General features: G+C 47.7%; 3 protein-coding genes across 3 annotated transcripts; all 3 read right to left on the bottom strand.

Annotated features, from left to right (window-relative positions):
• Nucleotides 1-4,418, bottom strand: LOC133972243 (gastrula zinc finger protein XlCGF57.1-like). The gene is made up of 2 exons (XM_062409588.1): nt 4,054-4,418; nt 1-3,517 (listed from the first exon to the last, which is right to left on the bottom strand). The coding sequence occupies exons 1-2, from the start codon at nt 4,328-4,330 to the stop codon at nt 1,989-1,991; spliced, it is 1,806 nt and encodes a 601-aa protein (XP_062265572.1). The 5' UTR covers nt 4,331-4,418; the 3' UTR covers nt 1-1,988.
• Nucleotides 4,419-5,604: 1,186 nt separating this feature from the next.
• LOC133972242 (gastrula zinc finger protein XlCGF57.1-like) lies at nt 5,605-7,973 on the bottom strand. The gene is made up of 2 exons (XM_062409586.1): nt 7,638-7,973; nt 5,605-7,409 (listed from the first exon to the last, which is right to left on the bottom strand). The coding sequence occupies exons 1-2, from the start codon at nt 7,900-7,902 to the stop codon at nt 5,806-5,808; spliced, it is 1,869 nt and encodes a 622-aa protein (XP_062265570.1). The 5' UTR covers nt 7,903-7,973; the 3' UTR covers nt 5,605-5,805.
• A 182-nt stretch (nt 7,974-8,155) lies between these two features.
• Nucleotides 8,156-13,419, bottom strand: LOC133972667 (dynein axonemal intermediate chain 2-like). The gene is made up of 12 exons (XM_062410229.1): nt 13,066-13,419; nt 12,589-12,936; nt 12,437-12,558; nt 12,203-12,345; nt 12,014-12,127; nt 11,805-11,944; nt 11,588-11,710; nt 10,589-10,812; nt 10,371-10,506; nt 10,128-10,274; nt 9,063-9,288; nt 8,156-8,797 (listed from the first exon to the last, which is right to left on the bottom strand). Exons 1-11 carry the CDS (start codon nt 13,282-13,284, stop codon nt 9,067-9,069), a joined length of 1,938 nt encoding a protein of 645 aa, XP_062266213.1. The 5' UTR covers nt 13,285-13,419; the 3' UTR covers nt 8,156-8,797; nt 9,063-9,066.
• Between the last annotated feature and the right edge of the window lie 1,602 nt (nt 13,420-15,021).

Genomic DNA, 15,021 nt, shown 5'->3' with positions numbered 1-15,021 from the left:
TAAAAATTCACAGCTTTAATCAAAAAGGTAAAAAAAAGTAATATCACAGAAACCAATTAAAACACGTACACAACAATAACAACCATTTAACTCTGTTACCACGGCAACGGGTTTACCACTTCTTGTCCAGGAGCAGCTGAGGATTGTGGGTAATGTAGTATCTGGAGCCAGAGACAATCCAGGACTGAGTTTATGATTTTTTACACGCTCCTGTTCCTCATGGTCGATGTCGTGGATCCAGACGAGTTCTCCAGAACACGTGGTTCTATGTCGAGTCCAGACAGAAGAAGAACCGAGCGATGTCCTGCACCTCAATCTGAGGAGACACGTCTGTCCTCTGAGAAGAAAATCATATGTTCCGTCCCCACAGACACTGACCACGTCCCCATGTATCTGAGAACTGAAGGAAACACTGTGTCAGGGACAACAATCCCTTCTGGTCCATGTGTGGGGACGTGTTCTGTCCCCGGGGAAGACGTCCGTCCTGCGGTGGAAGCTCCAGTCAGTTGTCTGATGGAGAACCCGTCAGTTGTCTGATGGAGAACCCGTCTGAACATCACAGAGACACTGGACGTTTGATTAACAGCCGGTTCGTCTCTGGGGTCAAACACGTCACAGACTGGAACCAAAAAAGAATCTGATCCATCAATAAAGAGATTTATCATAACAATCACTCTCCTGGTTCCTGATATGGAGAAAAAATTATTGACAAACAACCTTTATCGTTTGTTGTCTGTACATGTCGTCTTCGTCTGTGATTATCAAAGTTACTGAACTCAACAGACATTCAAACCTTTGAGAAAGTTTAAAACAAAGTTTCGATATCAGTCGTTTGCAGTTCAAATAATTATTTTCATGCTTATATATCCACTGAGTGTAGCTTTCAGAAAGTGAGCCCCTGGTGGCTGCCTGCAGTATGTCATAAACCCCTTCTCCACGTTAACTGATGGGACATGGACCGAACAGAATAAATCCAAGATGGTTTCTGTCATATCAGTCGTTCTTATCTGTTTGTTCAAGTGTTTCTGATCAGTTTGGTTATTTATCAGTTATTAGATTTAGAGATGAACCGATCCCAGATCAGCCGGAATCTATCGATCTGATGCCACGTCTTCCAAAGACTGTCCATTAAGCTCTCTGAGATAGAACTGTAATTGTGTTGTCCCCTTAATCTCTTGGTCATTTCTCCTCAACGCTCGATGTGCTGTTCTGACCTTCAGTAACATTTTGCTGCTGTAAAGTGAAACAGTGTTGTGTAAAGCTACGTGTTGTGTGTCCCTACTTGTGTGATGTGTGATGTTTTTCCGGTCTGTCAAACTACACAACACATGAAGATGTTTTTCATTCGCTGCACGTTTGTTGACAAAGATTTGAACCTGAGCCAAATACAATCACATTAATCCTCACTTCATAACATAAAGATGTTCATATACATTAAACAGGGTTCTTTCTCCAAATGAATGGGGGAGGGCTCATGTTTGATTTACTAGAACAAGAGAAACAGCTGATAAAAATAAACCACTAAGAACGAGACGCCTGCCAGGACATGAGGTCGAGTCCCTGAGGAAGATTTACTCCCCGAGGCTTTTTGATTGAGAGTTTTTATTCTTTTGCTTCTTCTAATCAAGTTTATTAAAAGTGTAACACTTCCTGACAAAGTTCAAAATATGAGAGCATTAGAATCATTTACTTTACAGAGGCAGAGGGAGAGAGACAGAGAGAGAGGAGAGAGAGCGAGACAGAGAGAGAGAGAGACAGAGAGAGACAGAGACAGAGAGAGAGAGAGAGAGAGACAGAGAGAGAGAGACAGAGAGAGAGAGAGAGAGAGGGAAAATTCTCTCAACTGAACCTTTAATCATATAAAATGTTACTGAAAAGACGAAAGGAGCTAACTTTGAGATCAGACCCTCGTCAGGAACTAGAAGCAGATGTTGAGATGGAGCACTGACAGGGAGCAGAGCTATGAAGACCTGAGTGGAGTCTGGACTCTACAGCTGGAGGAGTCCTGAGTAGAAGCTGTTCACCCCCTGCTGCTCTGAGTCCTGGTCCTGGTCCGTCCCGGTCTCAGCGCCCCCTGCTGTGTGGACTTTGAGGTGTCCGTTGAGGGAGCGTTTGGCCTGGAAGCTCTTCCCACAGACCCTGCAGGCGTACGGCCTCTCCCCGGTGTGGATCAGCAGGTGTCTCTTCAGGTCCACGTCCTGCATGAAGCCTTTCCCACAGACCTGACACAGGAAGCGTCTCTCTTTGTTGTGGAAGCGGACGTGAGTGTCCAGGGTCTGCTTCTGGGTGAAGCCCTTCCCACAGATGCTGCAGGAGAACGCCCGCTCACCGGTGTGTATCTTCAGGTGCATCTTCAGGTTGCCGCTCTGATTGAAAGACTTCCTGCACAAGTGGCAGGGAAAGGGTTTCTCTCCGGTGTGAATCCTCATGTGCATCAGCAGCGCCGCGTGAGCCATGAAGCACTTCCCACAGGTGTCGCAGGTGTTGCTGACGTCGCGGTGGGAGTTGAAGTGATCGGCGAGGCGTGCCGCGGACTCGTACTGCTGACCACAGAGGCCACAGCAGCAGTCGGGCTCCTGCAGGTGAGTCTCCGCATGTTTCACTAAGAAGGACTTCCTGCCAAAGGTGTCCCCGCAGACTTTACAGATGTAGGAGGGAGCAGAGCTGCGGAATCTCTTTGGTTTGTGGGCGGCCTCTTTATGGTGAGTCATCATGTGTCGTCGCAGGCCGTGTGGCTTCCTGAACTCCTGAGCGCAGACGCTGCAGGTGTGCACCACCTGGTCCTTGTGCTGCTGCATGTGTCGGTCTAAAGATGTCAGGTGACAGAAGGCCCGGCCACACTCTTGACACTGGAAAGGTTTCTCTGCTGCGTGGACGCGCAGGTGGGACGTCAGGTTTCCCTTCTGGCTGAACATCTTGCCACAGGCGCTGCAGCTGAACGGTTTCTCTCCGGTGTGGAGGCGCACATGCAGCTCCTGAGCCAGGATGGACTGGAAGCTCTTCCTACAGTAGGGGCAGGTTCTACACGTGTCCTGGTGGGTTTGCAGGTGAGACTTGAGCGCGCTGGCCGAGTCTAAACGCTCGCCACAGTAGCCGCAGCGGTGTTGTCTGTCTTTGAAGCAGACCTGCAGGACGTGTTTGAGCAGGTAGCCTTTCCCCAGAAGAGCCCGTCCACAAACCAGACAGTTGAAGGACCGGGACGGAGTCGACCGCTTACGCTTGTTTTTGACGCCAAGCGGCGGGCGGCCTCTTTTTTTTTTACTGTGAGATCTGAGAGCCTGGTGCTGCTGGTCCCAGTCGCTGTCTGGGTCACTGTCGCTGGGGAGGACGGAGCTGCTCGGAGACTCGGGCGGCTTGCAGGCGGGCGAGGAGCAGCGAGGGGACGGCGAGGACGGGCAGGACACATCACTGTCCGTGACATCAGGCTGAGGCTGGTTCAGGTCTGCAGGGTCCGGAGGCCGGAGGTCCGGAGGCCGGGGGTCCGTCTGCTCCAGGTTCACTGACGGCAGCAGCAGCTCTGAGGAGACAGAAGATCAACTCAGACATTTGTCCTCGTGTCTGCTCACGTCCCAGGTTGAATGGAAACAGCTGACATCAGAGACACCGAGTCCTGTGATCCACTTTCTTCTCTAACGTGCAGATCAACACAGAGCTTACTGAAGTCTGACTAAAGGGTGTGTCAGATGACCATGTGTGTGTGTGTCTGTGTGTGTGTAGTAATAAGGCCATTTTAGGTTCAATACCATCATTGTGAGGACATTTAGTCTGTTCATCTCAAATTCTATGGACAAATAAAGACTTTTGTTAGAATCAGGTTTAGGGAATGTTGTACGTCCTCACAACTATAGACATGTGTGTTAACATGAGTGTGTGTGTGTTACACAGAGACCTGCTAACTCTATTAAAGCCTTGGATCTTCACGAACGACATGACGTAGGGTTGATTTGCATACAGAGCAGGAAGTGAGGTCACATTTTAACGTGACGAACTAAAGTGAATCATCAGTGAAGTGTGAACCGGAGCTTTAGCTCCCCGGCTCCTCCCGGGACTGACCCGCTCTGTGCAGCCGGACTTCGGGCTTCATCACGGCATCGAGCAGCCTCCTCTGGCGGCAGACCTCCCGCTCGGACCGCTCCACTCGGTCCTCGTACTCCGCCACGGTTTCCTCAAACACAGCGACGATCTCCGCCGTTAGCCGCTCGGTGAGCATCGCTCTCAGCGCCGGGACTCGAGCCGGTTCTTCTCCTTTCTCCAGCCGCAGCAGGAAGTGTTCAGCGGCCGCGCGGATCCGCTCATGTACCGACACCCGCAGCAGCTGCACGGCGGACATTGTCCTCCTTTCTGCCGCTTTGAGTCTCGGAGCGGACAAAGAGAGCCAGCGGCAGGTAAACAGAGACACCGCGTTCAGAGCCAACAGCGACCCCTGCTGGACTGGAGGACGACGAGGAACCCAAAGTACTGATCATGGTACTCATACAGTGGAGATACTCTGTCAGAGTACATGTTACACCAGTACTAAAGTATAAGCACATAACAAACCTAACCAGTGTTGGAAGAAGAATTCAGATCATTTACTGAAGTTAAAGTACAAGACAGTAAAGTAGAAATACTCCATTACAAGTAAAACTACTAAGATAGTAAAGTAGAAATACTTCATCACTTCCTTCCATTGTGTGTCAGCTGTCAATCATGACGTCTCAGTCCTATATCATCCTTCTTTATTGACATTCTGTGATTTACTTAGGAACGTAATATCGAACCTCTAACTTCACCTGAACTGAACCTTTCAGTTCCATGATCCACTCTGAAACTCTGTTTATTCAACATTAAAGTGAACTGAGTGACTGTGGTCGTCCTCTGAGGCCCCCTACTGGCATGTTCAGAACTGCAGCCCTGACAACGACCATGCACCAGGATTCTGTTCCCTGGTTCTGTTCCCTAATTCTGTTCCCTGGTTCTGTTCCCTGAATCTGTTCTCTGGTTCTGTTCTCTGGTTCTGTTCCCTGGTTCTGTTCTCTGGTTCTGTTCCCTGGGTCTGTTCCCTGATTCTGTTCTCTGGTTCTGTTCCCTGGTTCTGTTCCCCTGGTTCTGTTCCCTGATTCTGTTCCCTGATTCTGTTCCCTGGTTCTGTTCTCTTGTTCTGTTCCCTGGTTCTGTTCCCTGGTTATATTCTCTTGTTCTGTTCCCTGGTTCTTTTCACTGGTTCTGTTCCCTGGTTCTATTATCTTGTTCTGTTCCCTGATTCTGTTCCCTGGTTCTGTTCCTTGATTCTGTTCTCTGGTTCTGTTCCCTGGTTCTGTTCTCTGGTTCTGTTCCCTGGGTCTATTCCCTGATTCTGTTCTCTGCTTCTGTTCCCTGGTTCTGTTCCTTGGTTCTGTTCCCTGAATCTGTTCTCTGGTTCTGTTCCCTGGTTCTGTTCCCCTGGTTCTGTTCCCTGATTCTGTTCCCTGGTTCTGTTCTCTGGTTCTGTTCCCTGGTTCTTGTTGTGAAACCGACCAGGAACCAAAGTTCCAAACCAGTACCCGGCCTTCAGAAAATGTGAATTCAGAGTAAATTCTGCTTCTGGGACTAATTTAGTGGAAGAAGAGGTTTAAAGAGAGTAAATGGTAAACGGTGTGTATTTATACACTCATAGCACTTTACAGAACAACTTTACATTCACATTGCATTTATCTGCAGAACTTTCGGTATTTGGGTTCAGTATCTTGCCCAAGAACACTTGGATCAGAATGGGAACAGTCCCCCCCCCCTGCACAGAGGCGTCCAGTGACTGATGGGATGTTACTGGCGTGGCCTTCAGGCTCCTCACAGCTGGATGAAGTCCACAGGAGCTCCTTCCTGTCGTTTCAGGCTCTGAGTCCCAGGTGAATCTTTGATGGCCCGTTCTCCGGTGTGAACCTTCATGTGCGTGTCCACCGAGCGCTTCTCCTGGTAGCTCTTACCACAGACTCTGCAGCTGTAGGGTTTCTCCCCAGTATGTGTCAGCATGTGTCTCTTCAGGTCTATCTTCTGGACGAAGCCTTTGCTGCAGAGGTGACAGCTGAATGGCTTCTCCTTCTTGTGGAACCTCTCGTGCGTCTCCAGCGAGATCTTCTGGCGAAACCTCTTCCCACAGAGGCTGCAGATGAACGGCTTCTCACCCGTATGAATCCTGGTGTGGGAGTCCAGGTTCCCGATCTGACGGAAGGTCTTTCCGCAGATCTTGCAGGTATATGGTTTCTCCCCGGTGTGGATCCTCTTGTGCACATCTAGATGTTGGCTCATAGTGAACTTCTTGCCGCAGACGTCACAGGAGTAAATGCGTGGCTTCCCGCCCGTGTGGCTCTTGATGTGTCTCTTCAAAACAGTGTTTTCAATGAAAGTCTTCCCACAGAACTCGCAAATGAACGGCCTCTCACCGGCGTGCAGCTTCATGTGTCGCTCCAGAGAACCTTTCCTGGGAAAGTCCTTACCGCAGTCTTTGCACTGGAAGGGCTTTAGGCCGCTGTGCGTCCTCATGTGGATCTCCTTGTCCCTGAAGCTGAGGCCGCAGATGTCGCAGATATTGCTGGTTTCTCGGTGGCTCTGGATGTGGATCTGCAGACCCTCTGAGGACTCCGACTGCTCCCCACAGACCCCACAGCGACATTCAGGACTGTTTACGTGAGTCTCAGCATGCTGCACAAAGTTACCTTTATTGTGAAAGGCTTCCCCACAGACAGTGCAGCAGTGGGGGGGGGTCGGACTGGGTTTCCTGCGGCTGCTCCTAGTGGCAGACTGCTCATCGGACTTATGACTCCGGATGTGACGCCTCAACTCAGTGCTCTTATCAAATGCTTTCCTGCAAATATTGCAGCTGAATGGCAGCTGTCCATCATGGGTCTTCATGTGTCGCTCTAGAGAGGCCGCATGGCTGAACTCTTTCCGGCACGCGGTGCAGCTGAAGGGCTTCTCTGCCGTGTGGGTCCTCATGTGCGTCACCATGTTGCCCTTCTGGTTGAAGCCTTTTGCACAGATGTGGCAGCTGAACGGTTTCTCTCCGGTGTGCAGCCTCAGGTGCGTCTCCTGAGCTCGGATCGATGGGAACTTCTTTCCGCAGACGGTGCAGGTCCGGCTGCTGTCGCGGTGAGTCTGGAGGTGAAGCTTCAGACCGTGACTGGACTCCAGAAGCTCTCCACAGACACCGCAGAGACATTCAGACTCCTTCAAGTGGTTCTCCACGTGTTTCATCAAGAAGCCTTTCCTATCGAAGGACTTCCCACACACTCTGCAGCAGTGACATGTGGTCTCTTCGTCATCTTCCTCGTCTTCAACAGCCAGGTCCTCTTGTGAGACCGGTGGGGGTTCAGGTCCGGAGCTGGTCTCAGGTCTGGAGGAGGTGCTGGGCAGAGGCTCCTTCAGACTCTGGACACCGAGGGACAGACACAACTCTGCAGAGAAAACACTGATCTCAGTTAAATCACATCTGACCTGGAAAAAGTGTAAATCCTCACGCTACCAATATATGTTTATATATATATATATATATATATATATATATATATATACAGTCTTTGATCAACAGGTTACACTTCTGATTCGTGTATATACAGTCACTGATCATCTTTATATATTATAAATGGACACTAAGTGTCCTCAGTCGGTGTCCGGACTCCAACCTGTCCATTCTGCTGCGGGTCCGGGTTCCGGACCGGCCCCGGGTGCCTGCGGGTCTGAGCCGGCCCTGGAGGCTCTGAACGCGGTGCAGATCCGCTGCACGGCCGCGCTGATCCGCTCCGTCACCAGCCGCTCCAGCCGCTCCGGGTCGGCGGCTCCTCGCTCCCTCAGCAGCCGGAGGATGTGCTCCACGGCCGCGGCCAGCTGCTGCTCCACCACGCTCCTCAGGCTCCGGCTCTCGGAGCTTTTCGAGCGTCTCTTTGACATTTTGTCGGAACAAAGACGCGAATGTAAACAATCCGAAGACACTTCCGGGATCCCCAACCTCGCGTCCGTGCGTCATGACGTCAGGCTGCGTACAAGCCACGTCCTCTCATGACGCAGAGGCGAGGAGAGGAACTGATTATTGATCCATTTTATCAGATCGATCCAACAACACAGCTCTCTGGGCTCCTGCTATAAGAAGCTTCAATAGAAAAGTTAAAAACTATAAAGGACTGAGGTTTAATACTTCATCCAGAAGAAACTTTATTACAAGTACAAATTCACTTAAGCTCCAAAACACCTCAAATCAGAAGAACCCCTCAAAAAACACACAATACTACGAGTGGACTAAAATACTCGGTTTGAAAAAAAATATACTTCCCGAGCCGTTCAGGAGCTTGCGTGTCTGTGCTCAGTGAGACAGCGCCATCTGCTGGAATCGTCACAGCTGCAGCCAGGTCAGTGATTTAACAAATAAACGTGAGCTCGATGAACGTTGAGGTTTGTTCAGATGTGTTTTTAAAGGTCTTTGGTGATGTTTGCTTTAACCCAGTGCCCCCTGTGGCTGCTCTGTAGAACTACAGCTAGAGTCACGATCACCTGATGTGACCGTGTCAGTCAAATTGAGAGATCCAGACAAAAGCGTTTATTAGAAATCTGAATTTTTTAACTGAACAAAGACGACAACTTGTGTTTCAGCACAGACATGAACATTTAACTAAAAAGTCTGAATTATAGAATCTGAGATCAGAAGGTTTGTAGAGTAAACGTTACATGAACCAGCGATCTGTCACACCTGAGGAGGACCACAGAAAACAAGAGGAAGTGAGCTCATGGTTTTTATTGTTGAAGTTTCTGCTTCGTCTTTCACTTATTCTTCTTCACAGGCGTCTTTCTCCTGAAAAAACAGAATCGTTCATATATTTAAACGTCAGTTTGATGGAAACTGTTGCAGCTGAGTCGAAAAACACGATTCACTGTTTAATATCTGAAACCTGAGGAGTTCATCTGCTACAGAACAACTGAAGGTTCTAAGGCTCGAGTACAAAATGTCTGAATTGTTTTGGGTTGATTAGTTTTAACCAAAAGTGTCTAGAGTCCTGCATCTGGAAAAAGAGGACAAAGGACAGACATGAGCAAACGAAGAGATGAATAAAAAGCACCTTGTTATCCGTCCTCGTCCTCCTTCCTCCTCCTCTGCTCCATCCCCACCATGCTGGAGAAGTCGCTCTCGGCTCTGAGGATCAGCTCTTCAGGAGTCTCCTCTCCCTCCTCCTGACCTCCTTCCTCCTCCTCTTTGCCCTGCTCCAAGCGACTCCTCTCTTTCAGACGAATCTCTCTCTGCCGAGCCTCTAGGATCTTCTCTCGCTTTGTCTCGCGCTCAAACATCTGCAAATAAAGAAACACAGTTACGTCTGAGATGTTTCAGCCTGATCTTCACCGTGGAACATCTGGGAAGCTCTGCCCGCCTGCTACAGCTGCACGTACGTGAAGGCTCGGAGATTACTCAAAGGTCTGACATACAGCTGGGAGAAAAGCCGTGGAGAGCTTTAAAATGTAAATCTGTAAAATCTTTCAAAAAACCATGGGGCCAGTGAACAGCTGTGATGGGCTCATGATTTGAGGTTCTGGTTAAGTTCTGTACAGCCTGGAGTCCATCAATAGATTTTGGGGTTAGAGAAGTAAAGAGGCTGTTGAGTCAAGGTGTGATAGAATAAAAGTATGAGAAGCTGTCTCCATGTCTTTAAAGTTAATTGATTGACTTTTAGAAAAGTGACTTGAAGCTTTGATGCTTTAAAGTCGATTTGCTGTCAAACAGGACACAAGGTTCTTTGCAGCGGGTTTGATTTGATCCAGTAAGTGACCAGCAGGTGGCAGTATTTGTTTGGCCTTCAGCTGCAGAGAGCTTCTGGACATCCAGCTCTTAATCTCAGAATGTCAGTGGTTTAAAGAACTCAGGGTCCCAGGGTCTGTGGGTTTAACAGGCAGGAACTAGTGTGTGTCTTCAGTATGAAGATGTAAAGAAACAAATGCTTGTTAATGATGTGACCCAGGGGAGCATGCAGGAGCACCTCTGGAACACTGTGACACCACAGGCCTGAACCTCAGTGTTCCCTCTCCACACAACAACACATTGCGTTTCTGAACAGCTTCGCCCTGGACAAAGTTTTCTAAAAGCTCAGATTTGGGATGAAACATGTATCTACAGGTGGTTCCGTGTTCCTCACAGCAGACAGCAGGTTCTTCTCGTTCTTCTGGAGCGTCGAAAGTCCAGAGCAGATGTCCAGCAGCGTGGCCTCGCCCTGCTGAGAACCACACGCCACCAAGCGGCCGTTGTCCTGGACACAAAGGCTGTTCAGAGCCTGGTCACACACCTGAGGAGGACCACAGACGACAAGAGGGACAACAAACAACAACATTAACGACCCGCAACAAAGACCTTTATATTTGTGTGGGGGACAGAAGAGCACCTGCAGACTGAGTGTGGGGCTGTTCTGTTTGAGGAGGATGTCCCAGACGTCCAAGACACCGTCGTTCTTCACTGTGAAGAAGACAGACGGTCTGACCGGGCTCCAGCAGGCGTCTGTCAGGAACGAGACCTGATATCTGAGGAAACACTGGATTCAAAAATCTGCTCTAAATTTGACCCAAACTGAGCAGGATGTAAAGAGGAAGGTCTGTGTCCTACTTGGTCCACATGATGGACGATTCCTTGATGTCCTCAGACCAGATTCGGGCCGTCCAGTCCCCCACGGTGAGGAAGTTTTTGGGAAAGAAGGGATTCCTCTGCAGGGCGTAGATGGGTCCGTGGTGACCCTCGTAAGTACAAACTATTTTCTCAGCCGGTGTCTTTGCCTTCCTGTTACAGGAGACGACCACACCCTGCTCCGTCCCCACCATGAACTTAGTCGGCTGCAGAGACATCGAGGACAGAGGAATCAAACACAGGGTCTGAGAATCTGCTGAGCTACTGATTCCTCGGATGAGACGTTCATCAGTTATGTTCTGAATCTCCTTTTTTAAAGATCTCTGTTTCTTTAGAGTTTTTCCTTTTTTCAAACCTTCTCTGTGTGTTGGTAAAGTTTTCTTTTGAGCTTTATTCATAATTTGTTAAATACTGTTATCTACCAGTTTGATGGATCGACTTCTACTGATGATTCTTATTATCTAACAAATCCTTTACTTTGTCTTAGATATTTTCAACTTTGTGTAAATTTATGTGAGCTCATCTATCATTAACTCTACAAATTTCAATACCTTCAATATTTATTGATGCGTCAATGTTTTTTTTTTCGGTTACTAAATATCATGAAGTTTGTCTTTTCAAGATTCAGCAAAAATGTATTTTATCAAATCATTTCTTCCACCTCATCAAGCTTTAAAGAAAAATACTTCCAACATTATCCATTGTTGTGTTTCCGTCTGCATTATCGTCCTTTGTTTCTGAATATTGCAAGACTAGGAACTACATTTACAAAACATTTATTGAACTTGTTTACCATTTGATTTATGTCATAAATGTCTGAATTGTCTTTTATTATAATGCATTAATAAGTCCTTCCTCTGCTTCTGCTAATGAATCGTAAGATGACAGCTGGTTTGCATTTCTCAAACAGCAGTGCTCAAAGACCCAGTACATGAGGCCCTTGTCACATCTTGAGCTCCATGCTGTGTAACAGAAACTCACCATGGTGGATTCAAACTCCAGTGAGATGGCCCCTAGAGCCCGATTGAGGTCCCCCTCCCGGCCCAGGTCCAGAACCAGACGCTCTGTGGGCTCGCTCAACTTGCGAACATCCCACCATAGAATCTGACGGAGAGAAGGGACTTGTAGTAGAAGTTTATTTTCAGATTAGTTCCCTAACCCTATTTGGGCCTCTTCAGCCTGATATGTTTGAGTCTACCTGTCCGTCCGTGGAGGCAGAGAACGCATCAGTTCCGGTCTTGGACTGCAGCCAGACGATTTTGTAGACCGGGTCCCTGTGACTCTGCTCCACAGAGGAGATCTCCACAGGCTGGCTGCCTCTCCGGGTGTCCCAGTACGCTAAAACAAACACCTCTTTATAAACCTGGTCACAGACAGAAAATCCCGCCTGTCAGTCCCTGAACGTACCGATCTGTCCATTGAAGCCGCCTCCTACCAGAATGTGTGGATCTTTAGGATTATAATTCAGACAGATAAGTGGAGATGTCGGCTTGAGTGTCATCTCTGGTCTGTCTGGGTTCTCTGAAACACACAACATCCATCTGTGAACAGACTGGAATCTGTGGTCCTTTTAAATCCAGCTGCTTTCTGACCTACCAATGTCCCAGATGTAGGAGTCCAGGCTCATGTCTTTGGAGGTTTTCTGGAACTCCAGGCAGGAGTAGGCGGCCGCCAGCTTTCTGCCGCTGTCGGGATGCCAGGACAGACCGGTGATGGTACGTTTCACCTCGTTAGGATCTCTGTAGGCACAAAGGAGAGGGAATGCAATGAGCAAAAGATCCTCAGCGATCAATCGGTCACCTTCTGTCCATCAGTTGGTGACAGTTGCACCTAAAAACATTGATAGTCTTGGCGGAAGGCGACTCCTGACTTCCCTCCACTTCCTCCTCCTCCTCCAGGTACTCCTGGTAGATGTCCACAGCATTGTTCTGTCTGATGCAGTGCTCCATTACCTGGAAAAAACCATAAGATCACATGGTGACATCTGAGGTGGACGGGTGGATGTGGACTGAAGAGAACAGGGTGGAGGTGGATCTTACACTGGACAGCTGCAGAATGCTGCTGATGAAGCTCTCGTCTTTTTCCACCTTCTTCCTGAAACGGATGGTTTGTTCCATCTCCTCAGGGTTGACGTCTTTCGGCCACCCCCCCTCCACATGGTTGATCCCACAGCTGTTGGACTGGAAGCGCTCCGTGTTCACCTGTAGATGTAATCTGTCACCTGTCATTTCAAGGACATACATTTCTTTCTCCAGTGGCATTGACCAGCCAAGTCCTGTCACTACTGGTGTTCCCCAGGGCTCGCTCCTGGAGCCCCTTCTGTTTATCATCTACTTACTTCCTGAACATTAATTTTCCATTGTTATGTGGATGACACCCTTCTCTACCTGTCCGCCACTACACAGGTGAACAGACGGACGGACGGGGGTAACTGACACCGTGTGGAGGTGCCATTAGACTCCACACGGGTGATGCCGGTGGCAGGGGGGTCTCACCTGGTGCTCGGACATGTTGCAGTCCAGCCCCTGGGCCTGTTCTCTGGGGTTTTTCGGGATGAACTCCAGACCCAGACTCGGGTCCGGGAGCAGGTCCAGCAGCAGCTCAGCAGGCCGGTCCGAGAACAGACACTGGCGTCCGAGCTCTTGGCGGAGCTTCGTGTAGACGTGGACGATCTCCATGGAACCGCCGCTAGGGTTCTACACTGTTCTACTGTTCCACTGTTCCACTGTTCCACTGTTCTACTGTTCCACTGTTCCACTGTTCCACTGTTCTACTGTTCTACTGTTCCACTGTTCCACTGTTCCACTGTTCTACTGTTCCACTGTTTTACTGTTCCACTGTTCTACTGTTCTACTGTTCCACTGTTCCACTGTTCCACTGTTCCACTGTTCCACTGTTCTACTGTTCCACTGTTCCACTGTTCCACTGTTCTACTGTTCCACTGTTTTACTGTTCCACTGTTCCACTGTTCTACTGTTCTAATGTTCCACTGTTCTACTGTTCCACTGTGACCCGGGGCACTGCAGTACGGGCTGGCTCAAAGCGACTGATGGCAGCTGCTTGTGTTTCCTTTGATGCTGCATTGATTACAGACAACTGCCCTTGATGCCAGACGGTCACATCTATTAGATCCATAAGCCTGATCCTGGTGTCTATGTATCGATAAGAACTCAGAGACTCTATTCCCAGTATCAGTTGCAGTTTGCCTGATACTGTGCCTGAGTTAACTGTGTTAAACCAAAGGAGAAATGTACATTTTAACCTTAAATGACTTTAATATCTAAATTTAGCCTTAAATTCGACATAAGCTGGTGAACAGCTCCATGACAGCAATGATGCAGTGAGATGCCCGTGCTAATGTATCAATTTATTGACCACGACTGTACCAAGGTAAATGAAATACCTCAAAACGACAGCAAAGAGAGACTCACAAAATGTTACTTTCCAATTTCATGTAAACCATTTACAGTTTTATTTAATATCTGAAGTGGACTTTGGCCCAAATGTTTTCTGAATGACAGGCTCATAGGCATTCTCTGAGGACTCTTATCTAAATATACTAACATCCATAAGAACATTTAAAATAGACTATTTTTTTATTCAGTTAACTGACAACGACTCCATGGACAGGGATGTTGAGACTGGTTTATCCTGTTAAAACCAGTCCAATGCACGGATATACTTCCCTTGCTAACCAGTCATTTCAAGTACATCTCCAAGGTTACCAAGTACAACTTGAAAAATTAAAATAATGTTGCTTTTGATGACAGACGTTCAAAATGTGTAATTAATCGCCTTGTAATTTGTTGTGTTTGAGTAAAATGTGAAAATGCAGATCATAATAACTACATTAGAACATTAAATGCTGTCTATTGTAATGACATATTGGGTCAGTGATGGTAAATCAAAAATGAAACATTAATAGCCTTTCACCATTAACCTAACCCTTTTTATGACTTTTTCTACTCTACTGTCTTAGTAGTTTTACTTATAATGGAGTATTTCTACTTTACTGTCTTAGTAGTTTTACTTGTAATGGAGTATTTCTACTTTACTGTCTTAGTAGTTTTACTTATAATGGAGTATTTCTACTTTACTGTCTTGGTAGTTTTACTTGTAATGGAGTATTTCTACTGTACTGTCTTAGTAGTTTTACATGTAATGGAGTATTTCTACTTTACTGTCTTAGTAGCTTTACTTGTAATGGAGTATTTCTACTTTACTGTCTTTGTAGTTTTACTTGTAATGGAGTATTTCTACTTTACTGTCTTGGTAGTTTTACTTGTAATGCAGTATTTCTACTTTACTGTCTTGTACTTTAAGACCATGAGTACTCATCACTGTATGAGTACCATGATCAGTACTTTGGGTTCCTCGTCGTCCTCCAGTCCAGCAGGGGTCGCTGTGGGCTCTGA

Source organism: Platichthys flesus, chromosome 17 (genome assembly GCF_949316205.1).
Source record: "Platichthys flesus chromosome 17, fPlaFle2.1, whole genome shotgun sequence".
In the NCBI taxonomy this organism is placed as follows: Eukaryota; Metazoa; Chordata; class Actinopteri; order Pleuronectiformes; family Pleuronectidae; genus Platichthys; species Platichthys flesus.
The sequence above is the reverse complement of the archived record's forward strand: the minus strand, read 5'-3'. Positions and strand labels throughout refer to the sequence as shown.

Bases quoted from the DNA above. Each gene is read 5' to 3' on its own strand.
- LOC133972243 (XM_062409588.1), bottom strand. From the start codon at position 4,330: ATGTCCGCCGTGCAGCTGCTGCGGGTGTCGGTACATGAGCGGATCCGC. The intron at 3,518-4,053 runs GTCAGTCCCGGG...CTGTCTCCTCAG, and splicing joins AGTCCGGCTGCACAGAGCGG to AGCTGCTGCTGCCGTCAGTG.
- LOC133972242 (XM_062409586.1), bottom strand. From the start codon at position 7,902: ATGTCAAAGAGACGCTCGAAAAGCTCCGAGAGCCGGAGCCTGAGGAGC. The intron at 7,410-7,637 runs GTTGGAGTCCGG...TTTTCTCTGCAG, and splicing joins ACCCGCAGCAGAATGGACAG to AGTTGTGTCTGTCCCTCGGT.
- LOC133972667 (XM_062410229.1), bottom strand. From the start codon at position 13,284: ATGGAGATCGTCCACGTCTACACGAAGCTCCGCCAAGAGCTCGGACGC. The intron at 10,275-10,370 runs GTGCTCTTCTGT...GGTCCTCCTCAG, and splicing joins GCCCCACACTCAGTCTGCAG to GTGTGTGACCAGGCTCTGAA. The intron at 9,289-10,127 runs GTGAGGAACACG...CTTTATTTGCAG, and splicing joins AGAAGAACCTGCTGTCTGCT to ATGTTTGAGCGCGAGACAAA.